The 24,431-nt window shown below is 37.0% G+C and overlaps 3 protein-coding genes and 1 long non-coding RNA gene across 4 annotated transcripts; all 4 read right to left on the reverse strand.

The window, feature by feature from the left end:
* Positions 1-3,444: 3,444 nt before the first annotated feature.
* Positions 3,445-6,185, reverse strand: LOC114935709 (alpha-tocopherol transfer protein-like). The gene is made up of 4 exons (XM_085485653.1): positions 6,117-6,185; positions 4,227-4,383; positions 3,768-3,927; positions 3,445-3,595 (listed from the first exon to the last, which is right to left on the reverse strand). The coding sequence occupies exons 2-4, from the start codon at positions 4,363-4,365 to the stop codon at positions 3,445-3,447; spliced, it is 450 nt and encodes a 149-aa protein (XP_085341779.1). The 5' UTR covers positions 4,366-4,383; positions 6,117-6,185.
* Positions 6,186-8,906: 2,721 nt separating this feature from the next.
* Positions 8,907-9,107, reverse strand: LOC146722029 (uncharacterized). The gene is made up of 2 exons (XR_014925383.1): positions 9,060-9,107; positions 8,907-8,968 (listed from the first exon to the last, which is right to left on the reverse strand). It is a non-coding gene; the product is annotated as an uncharacterized LOC146722029 (long non-coding RNA).
* A 1,583-nt stretch (positions 9,108-10,690) lies between these two features.
* On the reverse strand, positions 10,691-14,083 carry LOC146722030 (uncharacterized). The gene is made up of 3 exons (XM_085485654.1): positions 14,004-14,083; positions 13,652-13,884; positions 10,691-10,965 (listed from the first exon to the last, which is right to left on the reverse strand). The coding sequence occupies exons 1-3, from the start codon at positions 14,081-14,083 to the stop codon at positions 10,691-10,693; spliced, it is 588 nt and encodes a 195-aa protein (XP_085341780.1).
* A 4,829-nt stretch (positions 14,084-18,912) lies between these two features.
* Positions 18,913-24,027, reverse strand: LOC114935665 (uncharacterized). The gene has a single exon (XM_085485656.1). The coding sequence runs from the start codon at positions 24,025-24,027 to the stop codon at positions 18,913-18,915; it is 5,115 nt and encodes a 1,704-aa protein (XP_085341782.1).
* Positions 24,028-24,431: the final 404 nt, after the last annotated feature.

A 24,431-nucleotide genomic window follows, 5' to 3' on the forward strand; every position in this document is an offset into this window, starting at 1 on the left:
ATTAGCATCAAAAAGTAGTCAAATCAAAAAGTTGCACTAAGTAAGTGACAACATAATATATAATATTTAGATAAATTTCTTATAATGATACAAATGTATAATTATTGCTTTATTTTAAAACGTTTATAATATATACAATAACAAAATAAATTCAGTAAAATATATATATATATATATTTATTCATCTTTATATTTAAATAACATGAATAATTATGTAATTAATTTAAACTGGAATGTATATACATTGTAAAGTTATTATATATTTTTATAAAATATTTAGATAAATAGATATATATAAAAAATAAATTATTTATCTCTAAATAATTATTTAATTCAAATATATTTAAACGTATATTCAAAAAAGGTAATATAAGGCACAAAGAATTAAATTTAGGAAATTAAAAAAATTTAAAGTTAAATAAAAATTTTTAATTTAAATTAAAAAATAAAAGTAAAAATAAAAGTAAAAAAAATGTAATGTACAAAAAATACTTAGCGCTGTTTTTGTATTATAGCCCTTTGACTACGAAACGTCCTTAAAAATGATGATTAGTAACGAAATGTGTATATACAGAATATATCACACACAGAAGTCGCATCCTATCTTTGGAGAGTGAAATGATGAAGTCAAAATAAGTCGAAATTAAAGAATCATGAAATTATATTTGAATCTTTTTTATAAAAAAATTCATAATGAAAATAATGCGCTTTAAACATCTATCTCGAAACTTTGATTGCGATCAGGAAAACATTGCAAATGCTTTAAAACATGTATTAGAATAAAGAAATTTTTATTCATTTATATTTTGATTGATCAATTAAACACTTTGAAATGCTCCATATACATTAATTAATATATGTATACATCAGGGTTGGGAAAGTTACTTTGTAAAAGTAACTAGTTACAGTTACAGTTATTTCATTGAAAAAATAACTAGTTACAGTTACAAGTTACCGATTTTAAAAAATAACTCGTTACAGTTACAGTTACTCTAAAAGTAACGAGTCGTTACTTTTCAGTTACTTTTTAAAAATAATTATACATTGTTTTAAATATAAGGAGCTTACATTTTATGCACAATTACAGTCAAGTATTTAAAAAAATTCTTGAATGTAATATTGATCGATTTGCTTGCGACTTTGCAATTAACATCAATGTATGAATGATCTTTATATACAACAGTAAAAATAGTTATAGTAAGTTACTAAATGGTAATCGCAAAGTCGCAAGCAAATCGATCAATTATTATCTTTAAGAATTTTTTTAAATATTTGACTGTGATTGGTCGATCTTAATTATGTGTTATATTATTTTATGTACACAAAATGAAAATTTTAGGTAAAAGATTAAATCATATGAAGATCCATATGCTACTGTTATCAAAATTTAATTTAATAATATAACGGCTACTATACTTAAACAATACTTTTAGCGCATGTTTCCAAAAAAAGTAACTAATAAAGTAACTATTAAAATAGTTACTAGTTACTAAAAAAATGTAACTAAGTTACAGTTACAGTTACAGATCCACGTACATTATTGCAAACTCCTAAATCAACTGAAATTATACAAATTGAAAACGGAGATTACTGCCACTTAGGTCTCGAAAAAGCTCTTCTAAAAATTATTGAAGAACGTGAAAGATTGAATTTTGCTCTTGATAACATTCAATTATTTATAAATATTGATGGTTTACCTATATATAAGTCTTCCACAAAGAGTTTATGGCCAATATTATGTGCAGATAATATTATAAACAATGTATATGTCATTGCCTTATATTATGATGAAGGAAAACCAAAAAATGCAAATGAGTTTTTAAAAATGTTTGTAGGTGATGCTATTGCTTTTATAAATAATGGGATTGATTATGAGGGACAGATCATAAAAGTCGAAATTAAAGCAATAATTTGTGACGCTCCTGCTAAATCATTTATTTTAAATGTAAAAGGACACACTGGATATAATAGTTGCACTAAATGCATTATTGAAGGTGATAATATAGAAGGACATATATGTTTTCCATACACATCTAATATGATGTTACGTAATGATAAAGAATTTTTTACTGGATCTTATAATCTTGATTATCAAACTGGTGACACAATTTTAAAAAATATACCAAATCTAGGCTTAGTTACAAATGTGCCACTAGATTATATGCACCTGGTATGTTTGGGTGTTATGCGTAAACTTATTATGTTATGGCTTTCAGGACCACTTAAGATAAGATTATCAAATTCAGACAAAGAAAAAATTTCTAAGAAACTAATAAAGTTACGCAATTATATTCCTTCTGATTTTGCTCGAAAACCAAGAGCATTAAAGTATATCAAACATTGGAAAGCCACAGAATATCGGCAATTTTTATTATATACAGGTCCTATTATATTGAAAGGAATACTACAAGAAAATGTATATTTAAATTTTATAACATTACATGTAGCAATCACAATTCTGCACATCCTACTTTAACATATCAAAACTTCTATTATAGATATGCAGAAAATTTATTAAAACATTTGTAAAATCATTTGTTTTTACGGTTCTAAATATATTTACAAAATATTCTAATTTATTACATCTTGCGCAGACTAAACAAATTTGGTGCCGGATAAAATTTAGTGCATTTAAAATTTGAAATTATAGTCTACTTAAAAAATTTAAATTCGTAAACTAACCAACCATTACACCCCAAATTAACAAAAGATTTCCGAAAATTGAGACAATACATAATAATGAAACTTCAAAATATATTCAAATTATACGTTGGAAAATGTTTTACACGCTCTCATTGTTGATGGTCCTATTACGAAAGATTTCATTTCTGTCCCAACAATATAAAATTTTTTGCAATAATCAATATTATATTAACTGTGATGATCCAAAAAATAATGCATTTCTTTTGAAATGGACAAATAATGTCAATTTTAAATTTCATTAAAATCTAATGAAAATAAAATGATGCTATTGGCAAAGTACTTGTGTTAGTGGAAGATTTATATACACAGCCTATTTTCGTCATTAACTTTAAATATTGGTATCATGTCTGAATATTCTCATCTTCAGACATGGGGAGTTTGATAAAATTAGAGCAAAAAATGTTGAAAATGCCTTATAAAAAAAATTATTATATTTCCGATGTTACACACAACTGAATAATACTGTTTAATATTAATTTGCATTTGTAATTAAATAATTAAACGTAATTATAATACCTCTAATAATAAATTGCAAATATTATTATATATATTATTATTATCGTCACATTTTTATCATATATTTACATCATAGATTATTTATAATTTCAATGCTGACATTTTTTTTTACAGTTATTATGGCGTATAATATTGTGGAGTTCGAAGATGGTTTACAAATTTTTCCTTCGAATGGTTAAATGAAAATAATAAAGGGAAAGTAAATGGCCATCATATACAATCAATTTAAAATAAAAAAGCAATTTGAAAAGAAAATATCATTAAGATACGTTTGACTATCGTTTGAAAAGAAAACTTCTCCACATCAGTATCGCGTAATCGGAAGATGGTGACACGATATCCCTCCTCGGTTAACGAAGGCAAGACGAAGTAGTCTCTAACGAAAATATTGTTTAAGAAGTTATAACTTACAACTTAAGAACTTATAACTGTGAGAATTTATTTACAAACTTTCTGATTTGTTTCGAAACTCCCGGGAAAGGGGCACTCTAATAATTCTTTTTCAGAGATTATTTAGAAGTGTGCGAAAGAATGTAAGATTTATTTACACTACGCTAACGGAGTCTTGAATATCCCGAGATAGCGGATCACGATCGGTGAAAAATTCCGGCAAGGATGTTCGAACGGTGTAATATCTTTCCAGGATTAATTTGCATTTCTCGACGCTGTTCTTGCAATTGTAAAGAAATCTTCCCAGTTTGCCATCATCTACAATCAGTAAAATCGTATGATTTTTACTGTAACTACAAAATGTCGCTTGCTTTTTACACGTTAGACATATGCACTCGTATATATATTCTTTATCGGATTTGAAATTAATATTGTTGTCAAGTACTTCATCTTCCTCATTTTTTGATAAACTATTTTTGCCATAGATCTTGTTAGTAGAGAAAAGTAGCTCTTTAATAATTTGAATATTATATTATTAGAAGCTAGAAGCTACTACTAGTAATCAGAATCGCACATCGTACGTTTTCTTATGATTAAAATAAATTATGAACAAACACCTATATGATTTGGCAAATGCGGTTGCTTAAAAAGCCATTCTCGAAGTGCCCTGATATCCTGTTTTCTCATTTCTGGATCAGGTGGGAGCTCTTTATCCATTTGTTTCTGTTGCGCTGGCGTTGGCGGTAACAATGTCATGATTTTCTGAAACCACAACTGAATCGAATTATTATCTAGCTACAATGAGAATTGCGGAAATCGATATAAGAGAGAAATAATTCCAATAATATATACATATGTATATATTTTGTTACTTTATCTTTTTGTTTTCACATTTTTAGTTTTCTTTATTCTGTAACGCTGCAGTTTTTCACTTCAAACTTCAAAGTAAACGCACGTCATTTCTTCCGTCATCAATGTACCTACTTGACGATATAAGATTGCATCTATTTACTTTCGCATTTTTCTTATCAGGACAAATAAAGATAATACTAGGCCATATATGCCTTTGCAGTTTAATTTTCTCATTTTTTTCAACGAACAAATATTTAATCTCGAATTCAATTCTGACTATCATGTAATAAACGGTACTCATAATGTAGAATTCAAAGAATTTGGAACAATATAAAAAGATGTATAATCATAAAGGAAAAAGAAATATGTGAAGATATATATTTTTACTTATTTTTATATTAATATTTGTGATTTACATTTTACTTTCTTACATCTTCATATTTTATTTGATTTATTATAGCGGCGTGGTGTCATTTGTCATATTGCAAGAAAAAATACGCACATCTTTTACTGATATTGTTCACATGTTATAGTATGATTTACTGTCGCGAAAAAAAACGACCTCGTCCATTCTCCGCGTTACAAACGATGTTTACCTTTTTAAAATATTTGCTTGAGAAACGAAGGCGCGGGAGTAATAGGAAATAACATACAGGCGAGTCAGGGGACTCAGTCAGGAAAGAGAACGCGTACGTGACATGATTTCACAGGCGACCCTGTCTAAATTATTCCCAAATTTCGAATGCATTTTTTTTGCGAAAGCCGATCGACTGTATTGAATATTAATCGGTTTATTTCAGTTATTATCGTAGAATTGCAACATTTATAATGAAACAAAAATGCCGATATTCTCAATATTTGCATTCTAATCCACACATACACTTATCTTATTTTCACAAAAGTTAAAATTAAATTAAATTCTCCGACACTAATAAATTTTTAATTTTTAATGTAGCTAAATATTTGTTTATTTGTCATACTTTTCATTATACTTATAAGTATGAGAAAACAGCGTTAATTTTGCTCCTAATTGCTGCTTGAGTTTTTCAACTATCTCATTATCGTATCACATAACACAAATAACATTATTCTTAAACTGATAAAAATCATTAAGTAAATGTAGAAATGTCACATTGCAGAAAAAAAATGATCAAAAACAGTTTCGGAAAAATTAGCAATTATATATAATTAGGTAAGAAATAATCAGAAAATAAAACTATGAAAAATTAAAATAAAAAACCGTTCTTTTTTAATGATGAATATAGAATCGACTTTTTTGTATATAAAATCCATTAAATTATAGTTTACAGACATATTTTATATAAGTCATTATTAATATAAGTGAATAAAACTATTTGAGAAAATAAGTTTTTTTATCTACTCATATCTCTCTATAAAATTAATTTGGCTAAATTGAAATATTTAATAGTTTTCTGTAAAATATATTCAGATTTTTATAAAATATTTTCTCTAAAATATATTTTCTCTAAAATAAAATTAATTTTATTAAAATTGAAATAAAAATAAGAGCATACTTTATATTATAATTTTCTATTTATTGGCGAGTCCAATGAGTCGAGTCGTGGTTTGCAATCACTTACGAATTGAAAAAGATGCAATTCGTAGATCAATCTTTAGCGTATTACGACACTTACTTGTACACAAGTTGATAATAAAGCCAAAATGTGGTGTACGTGAAAATTCCACGCGTTGCTGTACAGTCCAGCTTGCAGCTTGATGAGTAAAGAAGTACCTTCCACCGTTTCTGGCGTTCAGGATTTTTATCTGTTCGAAGCAGAGCGATTCCTCTCTTCTTTGAGCAGTACTTTAAGTTCCCCACCATATAGGTACCGTATATAACATAGCTGCATACATAGAAAGAATGTCCACGTGCACACATACACATATATGACTCAACACGTGCGTGAACTTAAGTAGAGAATGCAGACTATTCGTCTCATTGTTTTCATAACGAAACTTGACTGACGTGACCAGATTGCAATAATGATTGCTCAATTTCGATCATTGATCTCGCGCGAAAGTAGCGAGTTGTAGGAGAATCGCACGAGAAATAAAAGCGCGATCTAATAAAAAATAATTCTTATTTTGTTACATAAATTTTTTATTTTATCAAAATTAATGCATTTTTTGATTTCCTTTTCGTAATTATGTAGATCAAAATCCGCTGAAATAAAGCCAAAAACCTTTACTTAATGAAATGAAATTATTGTTGAGTTTTCAGTCTTAAAAAGAAGTCATCTCAAAAAATTTGTCTCTACATCACGTACAAAACTAACAGCCTCATGTTTAAAAATATAAATTAATTTGGATGAGTCAGTACAATTAATCTGTAAACTTTCTTTTGATCTTTATTCTCTCTTTTTCTCTCTTTTAGATATTTTTAGATAATTCTCCTGTATTTTTCAAAATCAAATATGCTTTTTGCTTTATATAATCCAATTATGCATAATTCAATCTTATCTAACATAATTTTACGTCATTGATGTTTCTATAATAAAATACATCGTAAATGCGAATATGAATGTATTGGTTGAAAACGATAAAATATTAAAATTTATTATCACTATTTTTTTATAAAAATGGCCCGTAAAATAGGTAGGCCAAAATGATAGTCGTTAATTATTTAACAATTATTTATTTACATCATGTTTCTAAACTGTCCGTGTTTGGTAGCATAACTTGTGATTAAGGTAATCAATGCACCGTGCATTCGATTGCGAAAATTGTTTGACTTATGGTATATGCAAGTAGAGAGTTTCCGAAAGAATATTAAAAACCGTATATTAACCTATTCGAACAATCGTAAAATTACAATATGAAAATATAACGGTGAATGCATATTGCTTGTGCAATATTTATCAAACGTATAAAATGTATAATTTACTTGATATATCTTAAACGATGTTTCCATTATACAATTATCAGAAAACTCGCAGATTTACAAAGATACTTGAAATTTAAAAGACTTTATATCTTAGCTTAATATTTAAATCTATAATTTTGACTTATTGATATATACCCATATTAGTATTAATTTTTTTATTAATATTTATTAATTAATATTTTATAATAATTAATATAGTCAGAATTGTTAAAATAAACTGTTAAAAAATAATTATACACTTTTACATATATCCTTGACTAAATTTGAAAGATTAAATATTGATTATATACTAACGATATTACCAAGATAAATATAAAGACACATAGACATTTTTTTTATACGAAAAATTTCGGCTTATTTTATGATGGACTTGTTTGCGGTCAAAGTATAAACACACTTGTACTTTGAACGCTGCTAAAGTTTGCGGAATACTCAATTAAAGTGGCTGTTAATTCACAAAGAGATATAAAATGAATAAAATTCAAGATATAATGCAACTTAAACTGACATTTTGAATACATAAGTGCCACACAGGTGCATAACTCGATCATTTAATTGAGACTCAATAATTTAAAAATATAACGATTTGGCATATAACATTCGACTGACGAAAGATGTGATTTCATGATCTCGGTTGCAAATGGCGTTTATTTTGTAATTCATTGCAGTTGACAGCTGATGGATGCCATAATGACCGATCATTCTTTCTATATTTCACGTGTTACTATTACGTTGTTATACTTTTAGCAATTATAGCAGTGTCATTATTAATAATTGCGTTGAAAATTCCATCATTATATCTAGAAAAATTGGATTCAGCTGTCAGAACATGAAATCGTGAACATCGTTCTGAAAATTACAAAATGTAAAGTTTCTGTCGACTTGCGAAATGGTGGACTGCATTACCATATGCAACAGCGCCTGCATAACATGTATCTGGTGCATTCTCTTTTCGGTATGGTACGACTTCGTAACAGTCAGTCGATCGCAAACTGATCTATAGGAATATGCTAAGGCATATTCCGTGTACTTTTTTGATCAAATTAGTTTTCTTTTCCCTTTTAGTTTTCCAAGATTCTCGAAAAATCTTAAGAAAGTGGATTCGAGCGAGTGTTGCATACGCAAAAAGTCGAATCTGAAACACCAGAAAGCACATACGCGTGATTTTTCAAGATGCGTGAAAGCCGATTTAGTTCGTGCACGACGATTCAATGATTGTTCGTGCTTTGAACGTGATCATGAAGATCGACGAGAACATCGTTCCCGAGAAAAAAAGTGCGATCGAGCATTAGGAGAACGTCGAAATGCATGTCGATGCTTAAAAAAGGATAGGAAAATTTCGCCAATATATAAAAGACCGGTCAAACATTCGAATAGTTACAGCAAGTCGGACAGATCTCTAAGCAAAAAGAATAGCAACACAATTTTGGAAGCAGACAAAAGTGAATATGATCAATTAAAATTAATATCAATCAAAATTAATATTTGTCGCTAGTGGTGAAAATAAGCTTAAACGACTTGACTACGACGTAACTAGCAATTTTATTTGATTATTTCACGACGTTTCGACCATTTGGTTGTGGTCCTTTTCAAGTGAAATTTCTACAACATAATGTTACACAATATTTTTTAACATACGAAAACTCATTTAAGTGTTAAATTAATAAAATAAGTATAAATTTTATAAACATACCATCAATTAAACCGAGGTTAACATAACATCACACCGGTGTTATTTGAAATCGCAAGTTAAATGTTAAAAGAGGAACACGTTCCATCGTTGTGATGTTAAAAGTTAAAAATTAAAAGAGGAACACGTCCCATCGTTATGATGTTTCGTCAACGACTAAACTTGAAACGCGCCACTAAACAATCTTTATTATTTTGTCGTAAATGTTTGTCAAATTCTCGGTGTCTTTCTGTAAGTTAACTGTATTGTCATGCTTTTTTATGAAGAACATTTCAGCAATCTCTCTCTTTCTTACATGTTTCTCGTTATTTAAAATTGTCGGTGATTTCCAATCAAAGTTATGCCCAAAATCACATCTGTGTTTGCTCAAAACCGAATGATTAGACTCATGTAATTTAATATTGCTGGCATGTTCCTTCACTCTAGTGCATAAATGTCTTTTTGTTTGTCCAATGTATGATGCATTACAATTTTCACAGTTAATCTTGTAAACTACATTCGTTTTAATATCATTAGTTATTAAATCTTTACCTCGTTTTATCAGCCTATTCAACTTTTTTGGCAAACTATAAACGACATTTATGTTAGCACTATTAAGTGACCTTTTAATACTGTCGCTAACGTCTTTAACGTATGGGAGTGGAATTACATAATTCTTATCTTGAGCCGAATTCACATTAACGTTATTATCTAAATCGTTACTCAAACTGTCGTTATTATCCGCATTGTGACCGTTACCATTCCTGTTGTTCTTCAGTACATTAATTCTTTTATTTACATACTTATTAATAATATGATCCGGAAAACAATTATTAATTAAAATGTTCTTTACAATCTCAATATTCGTATTATGAAATTGTTCGTTAGAAAGTAAAATTGCATGGTCTACTAAATTGTAAATCGTATTAATTTTGTACTTAATAGGATGACTCGAAAGAAAATTGATGTATCTGCCAGAACATGTAGGTTTCCTAAACTAATTAGTTGTCAATTTATTCCCATTGCGGATAACTGTAGAATTTAAAAAATTAATAGAAGAATTGGTCTCTATTTCATGTGTGAATTTTAAACGTTCATGATAATTATTAAATGTACTTAAAATTTCATTTATTTTAGAGTTAGGTAAAATAACAAAAATGTCGTCCACATATCTATAAAAAGTCTGAACTTTAAAACTTAAAGAATTTAAACAATTTGTTTCCAAGTCATCCATTACTAAGTCAGCTAGTATCGGTGATAGAGGGGATCCCATAGAGCTTCCATAAATTTGTTCATAATACTGCTCGTTAAATTGAAAACTCGTTGAGTGAATATGTCTGTAAAAAATCTTGAGATATATTAATTAGTTGTCAAGAATCGAAAATAATTTTGAAATGTGCAAATCAAACGGAAATATTGAATAATAATAGGGAATATGTTTAATGAAATCAATAATAACACTGTTAAGTGCATAGAAATGCATACACTACATCTTTGAAAATATTCTAACGTTTATTAGGAAGAATTTATTCATATTGCAAGTATTCGAATAAAAATATATACGTGTTAATAAATAAAACAAATATGCCGAATATTATATATTTATTTCGTCGAATATTATATATCATTAATTTTATTAACTTGTTCTTAAATTGTTAAGGTTTTTCGTCAGTGGCTAGATTACTCTCGAAACTAGGTTCAACGTTATAATCACGTTTTCTATTCGTTGTATCTTTCTGGATAACAATATCTTTGAAAGGAGGTCGCATTGAATTAACGTCGGAATCGTTGTCAACAATCTGCACAACTTTTTGGACTGTTGAAAACTCCATTACAACCGTCGATTTCGTATCATTTATTGTTTGAGAAGCTTCTGACATTTTCGATTTTTCGTCGAACTTTCTTACTTTCAGTCCGTCTCTAAAATATTATACAAATTTAATAAAATGACGCATAATAATATTAATAATAAAATAAAGAACAAAGGGAAATTGAGAAAAAAAATAATATAAAAAATCTAAATTTAACGTATAAGACGGGCAACAAGAGCCAAATCGCGGATGACAATGCGTTATCCTAACGAAACTAAATAATTTTTCGTTAGAATTAAAATACCGGTGCACAAGGCACCAAATTTTTACTTGGACACGGCCAAGATTTTAAATATGAAATAATCTCATATTTTGAGATTTAATTTCAATACCCCTTTAACCCCCCTACGGAAAATAAATAAAATGAATGCAAGAGAAAAATATAGATCCGAAAATTGCTGAATCGGGAATCGAACCCGAGACCTTTCGCTTGCCGGGCGACTGCTCTTCCAGCTGAGCTATTCAGATCCTTTCGATTCTATACTTTTCTCTGTTATATATATTAATGTTGGTAAACAAACGCATTTTTTAAGCCAGCGTGTATCAAATATAAGAGTTTTAACAAGGCTCTGTAATATAAATATAAATTTAACGTATAAGACGGGCAACAAGAGCCAAATCGCGGATGACAATGCGTTATCCTAACGAAACTAAATAATTTTTCGTTAGAATTAAAATACCGGTGCACAAGGCACCAAATTTTTACTTGGACACGGCCAAGATTTTAAATATGAAATAATCTCATATTTTGAGATTTAATTTCAATACCCCTTTAACCCCCGTACGGAAAATAAATAAAATGAATGCAAGAGAAAAATATAGATCCGAAAATCGCTGAATCGGGAATCGAACCCGTAGTTTCGTTAGGATAACGCATTGTCATCCGCGATTTGGCTCTTGTTGCCCGTCTTATACGTTAAATTTATATTTATATTACAGAGCCTCGTTAAAACTCTTATATTTGATACACGCTGGCTTAAAAAATGCGTTTGTTTACCAACATTAATATATATAACAGAGAAAAGTATAGAATCGAAAGGATCTGAATAGCTCAGCTGGAAGAGCAGTCGCCCGGCAAGCGAAAGGTCTCGGGTTCGATTCCCGATTCAGCGATTTTCGGATCTATATTTTTCTCTTGCATTCATTTTATTTATTTTCCGTAGGGGGGTTAAAGGGGTATTGAAATTAAATCTCAAAATATGAGATTATTTCATATTTAAAATCTTGGCCGTGTCCAAGTAAAAATTTGGTGCCTTGTGCACCGGTATTTTAATTCTAACGAAAAATTATTTAGTTTCGTTAGGATAACGCATTGTCATCCGCGATTTGGCTCTTGTTGCCCGTCTTATACGTTAAATTTATATTTATATTACAGAGCCTTGTTAAACCTCTTATATTTGATACACGCTGGCTTAAAAAATGCGTTTGTTTACCAACATTAATATATATAACAGAGAAAAGTATAGAATCGAAAGGATCTGAATAGCTCAGCTGGAAGAGCAGTCGCCCGGCAAGCGAAAGGTCTCGGGTTCGATTCCCGATTCAGCGATTTTCGGATCTATATTTTTCTCTTGCATTTATTTTATTTATTTTCCGTAGGGGGGTTAAAGGGGTATTGAAATTAAATCTCAAAATATGAGATTATTTCATATTTAAAATCTTGGCCGTGTCCAAGTTAAAATTTGGTGCCTTGTGCACCGGTATTTTAATTCTAACGAAAAATTATTTAGTTTCGTTAGGATAACGCATTGTCATCCGCGATTTGGCTCTTGTTGCCCGTCTTATACGTTAAATTTATATTTATATTACAGAGCCTTGTTAAAACTCTTATATTTGATACACGCTGGCTTAAAAAATGCGTTTGTTTACCAACATTAATATATATAACAGAGAAAAGTATAGAATCGAAAGGATCTGAATAGCTCAGCTGGAAGAGCAGTCGCCCGGCAAGCGAAAGGTCTCGGGTTCGATTCCCGATTCAGCGATTTTCGGATCTATATTTTTCTCTTGCATTCATTTTATTTATTTTCCGTAGGGGGGTTAAAGGGGTATTGAAATTAAATCTCAAAATATGAGATTATTTCATATTTAAAATCTTGGCCGTGTCCAAGTAAAAATTTGGTGCCTTGTGCACCGGTATTTTAATTCTAACGAAAAATTATTTAGTTTTGTTAGGATAACGCATTGTCATCCGCGATTTGGCTCTTGTTGCCCGTCTTATACGTTAAATTTATATTTATATTACAGAGCCTTGTTAAAACTCTTATATTTGATACACGCTGGCTTAAAAAATGCGTTTGTTTACCAACATTAATATATATAACAGAGAAAAGTATAGAATCGAAAGGATCTGAATAGCTCAGCTGGAAGAGCAGTCGCCCGGCAAGCGAAAGGTCTCGGGTTCGATTCCCGATTCAGCGATTTTCGGATCTATATTTTTCTCTTGCATTCATTTATTTATTTTCCGTAGGGGGGTTAAAGGGGTATTGAAATTAAATCTCAAAATATGAGATTATTTCATATTTAAAATCTTGGCCGTGTCCAAGTAAAAATTTGGTGCCTTGTGCACCGGTATTTTAATTCTAACGAAAAATTATTTAGTTTCGTTAGGATAACGCATTGTCATCCGCGATTTGGCTCTTGTTGCCCGTCTTATACGTTAAATTTATATTTATATTACAGAGCCTTGTTAAAACTCTTATATAAAAAATCTAATCACGGGAGTAACATTTTCTCTCCATTTTTTTTTCTGATATTCTGATAAATATCTCAAATTCTTCTTAGATCGTTGCTTCCTTTTATTTTTGTACTCACGGCTATCGTTTCTGTTGGAATTGCCGACAATCTTAACGTCACCATAGCCGTCAAAATCTGATTTTCCTGGCTTTTTAGTAGTTCGTAAAATTCTCGATCTTTTCAAATCAGCTTTTGATCGAGCAGTTTTCCTGGCGCAACAATGGTGTCCCTGATATTGCCATCTAATATGCGAAATTATTAGTGCGATAGCATAATTATTACTTACATAATACAGAGAATTTTATTATTATTTTAATTGTTTTAAATTAAAATCGGAAAATAAGTCAAAATAGATTGTTACAACAATGTGCAGGTCGTGACTGTGGAACTGAACATTAAAATGCAATTCAGCACCGTCAAAACTATTAGTGGTTCCAGCATGATTTGCCAACATCTTCCCTCGTTTTTTCGATTGAAGGAAAAGTTGATTGTCCGCGATTCTTTTTCGTCAGACTTAACTACTACTGCAATTTTTTTCCAAAATTTTATACGAAAAACCAGACAAATTGATACATATTCACTTTTAATATTATGACGACCATTATGCCAGTTCGATATTAAATTCGATATTTCGCCATTGTCAATATATATAACAATATTCAGAATGAATTAAAATATTTAAATCTCTGATCTCTATATATAGAGATTATTTTTATTTTCTAGTCTAGCTGTATCTGTACTTTGTAAATCATTTAATATTTTCGACAGTACGAAGAAATAATTAAATTAAATTTGAATAAAAATTTCTTCCTCTTCTTGAAACAATTTTTATATATGTATTCGAACTTTTATATAATTTATTTATGGTAGTACATTGTACAAAAATTTTAGTGATGCTCTTGAAATTTATGCGATATATATTCTTTTAATTCATCAAAAACGTCTCGTTTGCGGAGTCGGCGGCAGGTGACGATTAGGGATCGGAAAGGGAAGATATGCAGGAAATGCGTACAGATTACCATAGCTGTTGACAGGGGAATCAGCCAATCAGCAACCCCGCTATGCCGTAGACCTTCTCTCGACGGGAGTCCTCCAAGGACCTTTTGTGAACACCAGGACGCACAATGATGCCGTAACCGCAATATAAAAACGCTGGTCTCGAGATCCCCCGATCCGCGCATCTGTGTGACGTAATATAATGATGATATTACGGCTTTTTTTCCCCTATCTTTCGTTTGCGGATACGAAGCAAGTTCGGTTGCGGTTCTCGATATGACAATACGAGGAATCGACGGACCACCCTAAACGATCGTCACTACCTGTGGCGAATACGCGTTCGCTGATTTATTTATTCCTTCGCTGTTGGCGACAATTAGTGCATGCGAATTAATGGCCATTAATGCGAAAAAACGAGGAAGCTCGCGAAGCTTTAATATCAGACTAAAAATTAATCACGAAATTTAAAGAAGAAAACACATCGTCGTTGATAATAGTTTTAGATGGAGGAGCAAGAAATATTTCTAACACGAAAATTCTCTTTAATTAAGATACGCTGCAAGATGCGTCTTTATATATTTTCAATTTTATTCACGTCGAATCGTGCGAAAAAATCTCGATTTTACGCTTCCTCCAAGTGGTTCGTGAATTATCGCCGCTCTTTAATCCCGAAAACGGGCCCGATCTCGCGCGTCGAGATCTTTTCCTTAGCTCTCGAGAGCCGTCCCACGTATAATAATATCGCGGTCACTCTATTGTCGCTCTATGTCGCTCTATTCATCAGCACCGCAGAAGCTTCTCTTTAGTCCGGAAAACCGAGTAGCTTTTCACTCACCGCTGCTCGTCACGCTGTTTTCCCGCGTGTATCGAGAGCGTGTTCATTCTTCGTGGCGTCCTAATTTATTGGCCGGCATTCATTGTCATCGTTCTTAAACGCGCGACCACACAGAACGCGAACGACACCTTTATGAACTCCCACGCCATTCACGAAACTGCCCATGCTTTTTCTTACCCCTGCGTCTACGTATTGTGGGTCTTTACGCTTCCCTTACGCACCGATAATCGCGACATTTATCCTCCTTTCTTTGTGCATTCAACCTTATACGTTGAATCATAGAACATCGCGGACGACGTTCGCGGGATATTCGTGATTCGCGACTGTGACGACCTCGAGAAAATCCTCGTGACTGTCCTCGTGACCGAAGAAATATGGGGACAGTTGGATATTTTTCAAGCGTCCTCAAAACCACTTATAAAACGATGCAGCGTCAATTATACTCAATGAAGAATCATCCGTATCGTATTCTTGTCCGACGATCGATTTAACGAATTCTTTTCCAAATAAAAATGATACTCAACGTATGAATAAGATATATATAGACTCATAAAGCATAGATCATCTATTGCTCGCGTTTAAAATAATATACATTTTATATTCAAACAATAAACTTACTCCTTAATTAATATTCGACAAATAAATAAGAAAGAGAAAAATTATAAAATTCTTGATAACTTTAATAATTTATTTATATATATTATTATTTAAATATCTCTTCGTTAAGAATTTCTTTACCCAAACAACAAATTGTAAAAGATAGATAATGTCTCAGTCTTATTAATTTAGAAAATAATATAAGAATCGTTGGCAAAGGATTTTCTTTCAAGGTCCTTTGAAGTTATGATCCGTTTAGTCCAGCATGCAACTGTCTTTATTTGCTGTCAGTCACTTTGTCTTACTTCTCTTTCTCTTCCTCTTATCTAGCTCATTAGCACATCCGTCCAAAAGGAGCTTTACTTCATTATATCTCGTTTCTATTCTCGGAAATTATCTAGATCGCTACCTTCGACAATTACTAAAAGAGACCTTCAGTTTTCCCTATTTTTTCCTCTACGCAAAAACTCTCCTTTTCTCTTTCTCTCTCTCTCTCTTTTTCTATTACGTTTCCTTTCGAGTTTCCTCAATAATTCGTCTCAAGTACTGCACGTTTCTCGATCGTCTCTGACAATAATGTCAATCGTATCCATTTCCCATTTTATTTCGATCTCACGTTTCCTTGTCGTTCTCGAATTACATCCATAAATTATCGTAGACGATGACGTCTTTTAAATGTTAGGTTTCACGCACATTTCCCTTAGTATTATATAGAACTTGATGAATTCGCACTAGGATATAAATAATTTACAGAAACAAATTTGTCGCCGACTCCGTGTACTGAGATACATTAATGTTACATCATCGTAAATATGGTATGTCGGGGTTCGAATTGACTGAATGGAGATTTTCGAGTTGGATGCGCTGAACAATAAAACGCGGCGGCAGCTGCTTCCACATTCGTCCCCGATTTATATTAGTGGATGCACCGGCAGTGTTGGTGGCAGGTAATTGTTTTCTGCGTTAATTAGTTTCCCCGAACTCTCCGGAGAAAATGCACGCGGAGGTGGAAGCGGATTAATTTCCAGTATTATGGAGTTTAAATCGAAATTATAGCGACCTTCCATTCACAGATAATTATGGCTACTCGTAACATACGTGCTAAATTTTCAAACTAAGCATCGTTACTATATTATTATTATCTAGCCACAATCGTAATTCTTCTGATTTCATAGTTAATTTTCTATATTTGCATTTTTACGCGATTTTAAAAATCATAACGTACAGAGTTTAATAATATAACAATGACAAATAAATATTTTACGTTATAAATCTTCATTTATATTTTATTGCCATGATTTGTTTAATTTAGAAGGAACAATGACGCAAAATTATGATAAATAACGTTTTGTTATTGTTTGTTAAATAACGTGTGTTAATTGTGTGTAAAAAATTGTGTATTAAATAACGTGAAAAAATCGTAGTATATATTAAATAATATGATAGTAGTGACAATAGAAATACCCGTCAAGCTGGGTTTACATATCAGCTTAGTCGTATATATATAATTTAGATAGCAAAGTTCAGTGGTTAGGGAAACAACCAGAGAACTACTATTGCGAAAGTACACTGATTATATCAAGGGAGAAACATGGTTTCGAAATGCTGTCGATGCAGAATGAGAAAGCGAACGAAGCATATTTCGATAAAGGAAAAGCATATAGATCCAACATACAAAAACAGTAGTATAGCTCAATGTGCGTCGCGCCGTTATGAAAATAAAGTCTAAAATACAAAAAAGTATACTAGATAAAAAATCTATATACGATTTAAAAAAAAAAATTATAATCTTTTAGCTTGTATCTTTTAGCTAAATATTGTTTGAAGTCTCTGTCATAAATCTCGCGTTATCAATTTGTTCGCGAACGCGCTGCGTGAGGAATCGCGCGACACGACAAAGGATGAGTCACTTGTAGTATAACGAAACTTTTAATATACGAATCTTTACTAAAAATATAATGTACAATATTTAACAATTACACGCACAAAATTAACACAAAGTTTAATTAGTTTCAGCGGAGAAATCAAATCAAAAGAAAGAGCGGCGGTTGTCGATATAAATGTTCTGCGGTTTTTTTAAGGCGGTTTTGACTTACGCGTACACGGCGGAAAGCGATAAGGCACCTACGCCGGGGTGAGCTCCTCTTTTATAATTTTTGGAGCGGAGCCCACCTTCGCGTGAAGCGCCAATAATTTGCGTGATTTTTAAAGTAGCGCATGCTCAATAGCATGTAATTATTCGGCGGAACGGTTGCGACACCGTTACTTGTTTGTATATTTGAGCGTTTTTTATGTGACAGCTGTAAATTTACGACTTCTTTTTATTCTATTATACAAAACAAACGTGACTTTATTATTACTGATCGATGATTCCAGAATTTACCAAATAACTATTTTCGAGATCGAATTTTGTATAAATTGAAAATCCTAATAACGTTTTACTGCCGAAGTAATTAACAGACGATCAGATTTATTTTGCATCTCAAACATCCCGCCCGCCTTGGCGCAACGTGACAAAAGGTTGATGATGTTTCCGGCGCGGATCACATTCCGATAGCGATCGATGGTGGGGCGGGCTCGTGTCGGCGCGGCGAAATTCACGTGATGATCGCGTGTTGTGAGTCGATCAGCTGAGTCGACGAAAACACGTGGTAATCACGTGTTGCGAATCGATCAGCTGAAACGGCGAAAGCATGTGGCAGATGTGAACGGCGAGTGAACGATGCAGTGAGTGGTGAAAAAACGAGACAAGCGTTATAGTGAGGTGATGAGTGAAATGAGTGAAGTGTGACAGTTGATATGGTGCATGGCGTGATGATCGTGTAGTGAGTGATGCTATGTGTCAACGTGCGGTGTAGGAACGTCGTTCACGCCCGGAAGAAACACGAGCTTGACGAGTGGGCGCACGAGCTCGGACGTGGCCGTTCGGATCGTCACTACGCATGTAACTCCATCGTCCCCGGGGTGCAAACACGATATGCGAGCGAGGGGCCATCGGTTCGGGGGGGGTGATCTCGGAGCGAACGAGGCAGAGATCGCCGACGTGGAGTGCAGGTGCATCCTTGAGCCACTTGGTGCGTGGGGCGAGTCCGTGCATGTATTCGGATGACCATCGCTGCCAGAAGTGATCCCTCATCCGCTGCAGATGACGCCAACGTGACAAGGTGGACACCGTCTGCTCTGTCAATGACGGTTCTGACAAGGCGAGGAGCGGCGTCCCGATGAGGAAGTGACCGGGGGTCAGCGCCGAGACGTCCTCTGGATCATCTGAGAGTGCCTGCAACGGACGTGAGTTAAGACAGGCTTCAATTTGTGCAAGGAGTGTGCTCAACTCCTCGAACGTGAGGGTGGTCGCGCCGATCACCCGACGGAGGTGGAACTTGGTCGACTTTACGGCGGCCTCCCATAAACCACCAAAATGCGGGGCCGCTGGCGGGTTGAAGTGCCAGCGGATTCCTTGAGCGGTGGCGGCAAGGATGACACTTTGACCTTCGGCTGTCGCTGCGTTGAAGAGACCTCGCAGCGTCCGATCTGCTCCGATGAAAGTCGTGCCACAGTCGCTGTAGATCTCAGCACACAGGCCCCTGCGGGAGACGAAGCGGCGCAGAGCGGCGCTGAAGGCCTCCGAGGTGTAGTCTGAGACGACTTCTAAGTGAACGGCCTTTGACCAGAAGCAGACGAAGACTGCGATGTACCCCTTGTGCGCACGGTGTCCACGCCCCTTGCTGGTCCGGAGGAGGATTGGTCCCGCGTAGTCCAAGCCGGTGCTGAGGAACGGTCGAGTTGGCGTTACTCGCTCCCGAGGAAGGTTGCCCATCGGAGGCTGTGGTGTGGCAGCGCGCCATCGAGTGCAGGTTATGCATCGGTGTAGCTGCTGTTTGACGGTGGTCCTTCCTCGAGGCACCCAGAAGCGCAGGCGGAGCAGGCCGAGAGTCAGTTGCACACCTCCGTGCAGCGTCCGTCGGTGGCAGGAATCGATCACCAGCCGAGTCAACCATGATGCCGCCGGGATGATCATTGGATGTTTCTCGTCAAGTGGTAGCTGAGCATGTTTGAGACGTCCTCCGACGCGCAGCACGCCTTGATCATCGAGGACTGGACTCAACATCGCTAGGTGGCTTTGTGGTGGGCTAGTGCGTCCAGCAGAAGCCGCAGCTACGTCCGTAGGAAAGTGGAGCGCCTGCACCACTCGCAGCCATCGAAATAAGGCGACGTCCAGCTCGTCCGGATGCAATGGACGGCCAGGTATGGCGTCACGTCTCGCCTGATTGAGCCATCGCCGACACCATGCCGTAACCCGCAGCAGCCTGTGCAGCGTTGGAAACCAGAGGAGGAGGCCAGGTTCTGCCGAGACCGGTGCCTTGATTACCAGACTGGTGGCTCGCTGCTCCGGGAGGTCATCCTCTGGGACGTCGATGTTTGAACCCGGCCATGCAGTCTCGTCTCCTGAGAGCCAGGTAGGTCCTGTCCACCACAACTCATGATTGATTAATTCAGCAGGAGTAACACCGCGCGATGCGCAATCTGCAAGATTCTCTGGTCCAGCGACGTGTCTCCATTGAGCGTCTGGAAGCAGGGTCTGGATCTGAGATACTCGGTTGGCGACGAAGGTTTTCCAACGGGTGCTGTGTCCGCGGATCCAATGAAGTGTGACCCTTGAATCTGACCACAGATGCACCGGCGTCGTTGTCAAACCGAGAGTAGCGCGCACGTGGAGCATGAGCGTGGTAAGTAGAGCTGCTGCACAGAGTTCCAAGCGAGGTAACGACACCTGCTTGACAGGCGCGACCTTCGATTTTGCCATCAATAGGTTGATTGACGTTTTTTCTGTTGCAGCGTTGCGGATGTACACCACGGCGGCGTATCCTCGCTCTGAAGCGTCGGCAAACCCATGGAGCTGCAGTTGCGAATGGTCGTCTCCGGTGTTGAGCCAGCGAGTTACACGGATGTTATCCAATAGAGGAAGCTGATCCAACAACTGCCTCCAGCGGTGTGCGTCCTGATCGGGCAGCGGAGAGTCCCAATCCAGCCGTTGAAGCCACGTCGTCTGGATCAGAATTTTGGCTCTGATGACGACAGGCGCGAGCCAACCCATCGGATCAAAGAGCCGAGCCGTTTCGGCTAGAACTCGTCGCTTTGTGAGATCAGTGACTGGACGTGGACGAATTGAGAAGGAGAACCAATCGCCTAGAGGATGCCATCGGAGGCCCAGGGTAGCGTGACTCTCTTCTTCCCATGAGTGCGGCCCACGTTGCAGCTGATGTTCTGGTGGAATTCCTGTGAGCACCTGAGGATCGTTGGCGGCCCACTTTCTCAAAGGAAATCCGCCCGCCGTGCAAAGACTCCGTAGTTCCTGCTGAAGGTCGATAGCATCTTCCAAGCTATCGGCGCCGGTGACCACGTCGTCGACGTAGCAGTCGTGTCGCAGTGCCTTGACTCCGCGTGGATATCGTGCCTCTTCGTCTGCTGCGAGTTGATGAAGAGTCCTGATGGCGAGGAAGGGTGCACACGCTAGCCCATAGGTCACGGTCCTCAGCTCGTACTCGTGGACGTCGTCAGAGCTGTTGTGGCGCCACAGGATGGTTTGCAGGCGACAGTCCTCCGGATGCACGAGGATTTGTCGGTACATTTTTTCGATGTCCGTGACAAGCACGTACCGATGCCAACGCCAACGAAGTAGGACGTCAGCGAGTGCTGGCAAGAGATTGGCTCCAGTGAGGAGGTGTGCGTTCAGCGACTCTCCGGACCGTGTGCGCTGGGAGCCGTTGAACACGACCCTGAGCTTCGTGGTCGTGCTTGACTCCTTGAGAACCCCGTGATGCGGTAAGTAACACCTGGGGCTGCCAGTTGTTGTAGTTGTGCTAACCTTCTCCATATGTTGTAGGTTCTCGTATTCCTCCATGAAGTCTAGATAGAGGTCACCGAAACGACGATCTCGTGCTCCTTTCCGCTCCATGGCATCCAGTAGGCGTTCAGCAGGTCGACGAGTCTCGCTGAGCGATGTCGGCGGCGGTGAAGTAAATGGCAGCCTCACCATGTATCTTCCACTGGACGTGCGTGTGACCGTGCGCACGTAGATGTCCTCGCATCTGGCTTCATCGGCGGTAAGCGGTGTCCCAGCTACTGGCTCGCGTTCCTGCTCCCAGAAGCGTCGAACCATGTCAGCGAGGTCGTGGTCTGCGGTGCACTGGAACGTGCTGCGATGTCCTTCGGTTGCTGCTGCATCGTAGCCCCCGGACAGGATCCATCCTAAGCTCGTCTGTTGGGCGATCGGCATCCGTGATCCGCCCTTGCGAACACCTTCCTCGAGGATCAATGCGTAAACTTCTGCTCCAAGAAGTAACTCCGCAGGATCGTCGTCCAGGAAGCGCGGGTCGGCCAGTCGAAGTCCTTGGATGTGAGGCCAGCTACGATCTTCGCGTTGAGAGGTGCCTTGCTGCAATGAGATGCGAGGCAGCACAAAAGCAACCACGCGGAGCTCGACATTGGTCACGTCAGATGTGATGTCTAGCGTGACCTTGCCACGCGCTGATCCAGAGCGAGTCCCTCCGATGCCAAAGATGGACAGATCTGTTGAAGCTCGAGGCAGCCGAAGACGCTGAGCCAGTGCCTCAGAGATGATGGACACCTCGGAGCACTGGTCTATCAAGACTCGAACCTCGTGTGGTGATCCGTAGCGATCAGCGATCTTGACGCGAGCGGTTGCGAGAAGGACGGCCTTGTGTGTTTCAGTTTTCCGTGCAGTGGCCAGTGTGGTGGCAAGTGAAGTGGCCTCAGCAGATGGTGTTGATGTGGCTGCCCCGTGCAGCATGGTGTGGTGTCGCGCGTTGCACGTGAGGCAGTTCCTTTTTGATTGACACCGTGCTAGGAAATGATTGCCTAGGCAGTTGAAGCACAGTCGGTTGGCCTCCACGAACGTTTTCCGCTCAACCGCGGTCTTGGCCTTGAAGCCCTTGCACGTCATCAGTGTATGGTTTTCACGGCACAGTACACACTGAGGTGAATCTGTGCCTTGGTGCTTCGTGACGTGCGCTTTGACGAATCGTGATGTCTCTCCAGATCCTTTTGTGACACTCCTCGGTCGTGCGGCGTTGAGTGTCAAGATCCGTCGACTAATGAAGTCGAGAAGTGCCTCGTTCCGTGGTGGTTCGGTGGGGTCTGAAGTGGTTGACTCCCATTCGAGACGAGTGCGTGCGTCGAACAATTCGACGACCATGTGGTTGAACAGATCCATCCCGTGCGAGTTGATAGGACGTCCGATGCTCTCCTGTGCGTTGGCTGCGGCGGTGACAGCGTTGTGAATGCGGCTCAGCTCCTCGGCGGTATCTCCCTTCATCTTTGGCACGGCGGTAAACGTGGCAAAGTTGGAGCGGATCAACTCTCTTTTGTTATTGTAGTGCTTGTCCAAGATTGCCCAAGCGCGATCGTAATTGTCACTCGTGACAGGTAGTGACTTTATCAACTTTTCAGCCGGACCTGTCAGACACGAGCGGAGGTGATGCAGGCGCTCAATGTTCGAGATTGAATTGCTGCTCACGACGGACAGGAAGAGATCGCGAAAGGATGGCCAGTCAGCGTAGGCGCCAGAGAACGGCGGCAACTTGATGCGCGGCAGCGAAGACTTTGATGCGACGTCGACGGATGGAGACACGTTCGGCTTCCGAAAATGTTCGGTATAACTATCTAAAGTACTGCGTTGTGCAACGTACAGATTTTCCGTATCGCCATGTAACTCCGACTTGTAGTAATCGCTCTCGCAAAATTTCTCTTTCAGAGCCGCTCGAATGAGATCATGCTGTGTCTCGAATTTCGTCCACAGCTGATCTAAGATTCTGGTGCGTGTGGATACGGCACTGGCGGTGATGTTGGTGGTGCCCAGCTTCTTCAAATATTCCACGGAACGTGAAATGCGGACCTGGATCTCACGTTGACAGTCGATCAACGTGTTCACATCCATGGTGAACTAAGAGCACCCACGAACTACACGAAGTCACGTTCACAAACTTGCGGGTGCCGGCGAGAACATCCGGCTCGAAGGACCAGAAATATGTTCGCGAACGCGCTGCGTGAGGAATCGCGCGACACGACAAAGGATGAGTCACTTGTAGTATAACGAAACTTTTAATATACGAATCTTTACTAAAAATATAATGTACAATATTTAACAATTACACGCACAAAATTAACACAAAGTTTAATTAGTTTCAGCGGAGAAATCAAATCAAAAGAAAGAGCGGCGGTTGTCGATATAAATGTTCTGCGGTTTTTTAAAGGCGGTTTTGACTTACGCGTACACGGCGGAAAGCGATTAGGCACCTACGCCGGGGTGAGCTCCTCTTTTATAATTTTTGGAGCGGAGCC

The sequence above is a fragment of the Nylanderia fulva genome, unplaced genomic scaffold (assembly GCF_048542155.1).
Source record: "Nylanderia fulva isolate GAGA-0341 unplaced genomic scaffold, ASM4854215v1 Scaffold381, whole genome shotgun sequence".
Taxonomy (NCBI): Eukaryota; Metazoa; Arthropoda; class Insecta; order Hymenoptera; family Formicidae; genus Nylanderia; species Nylanderia fulva.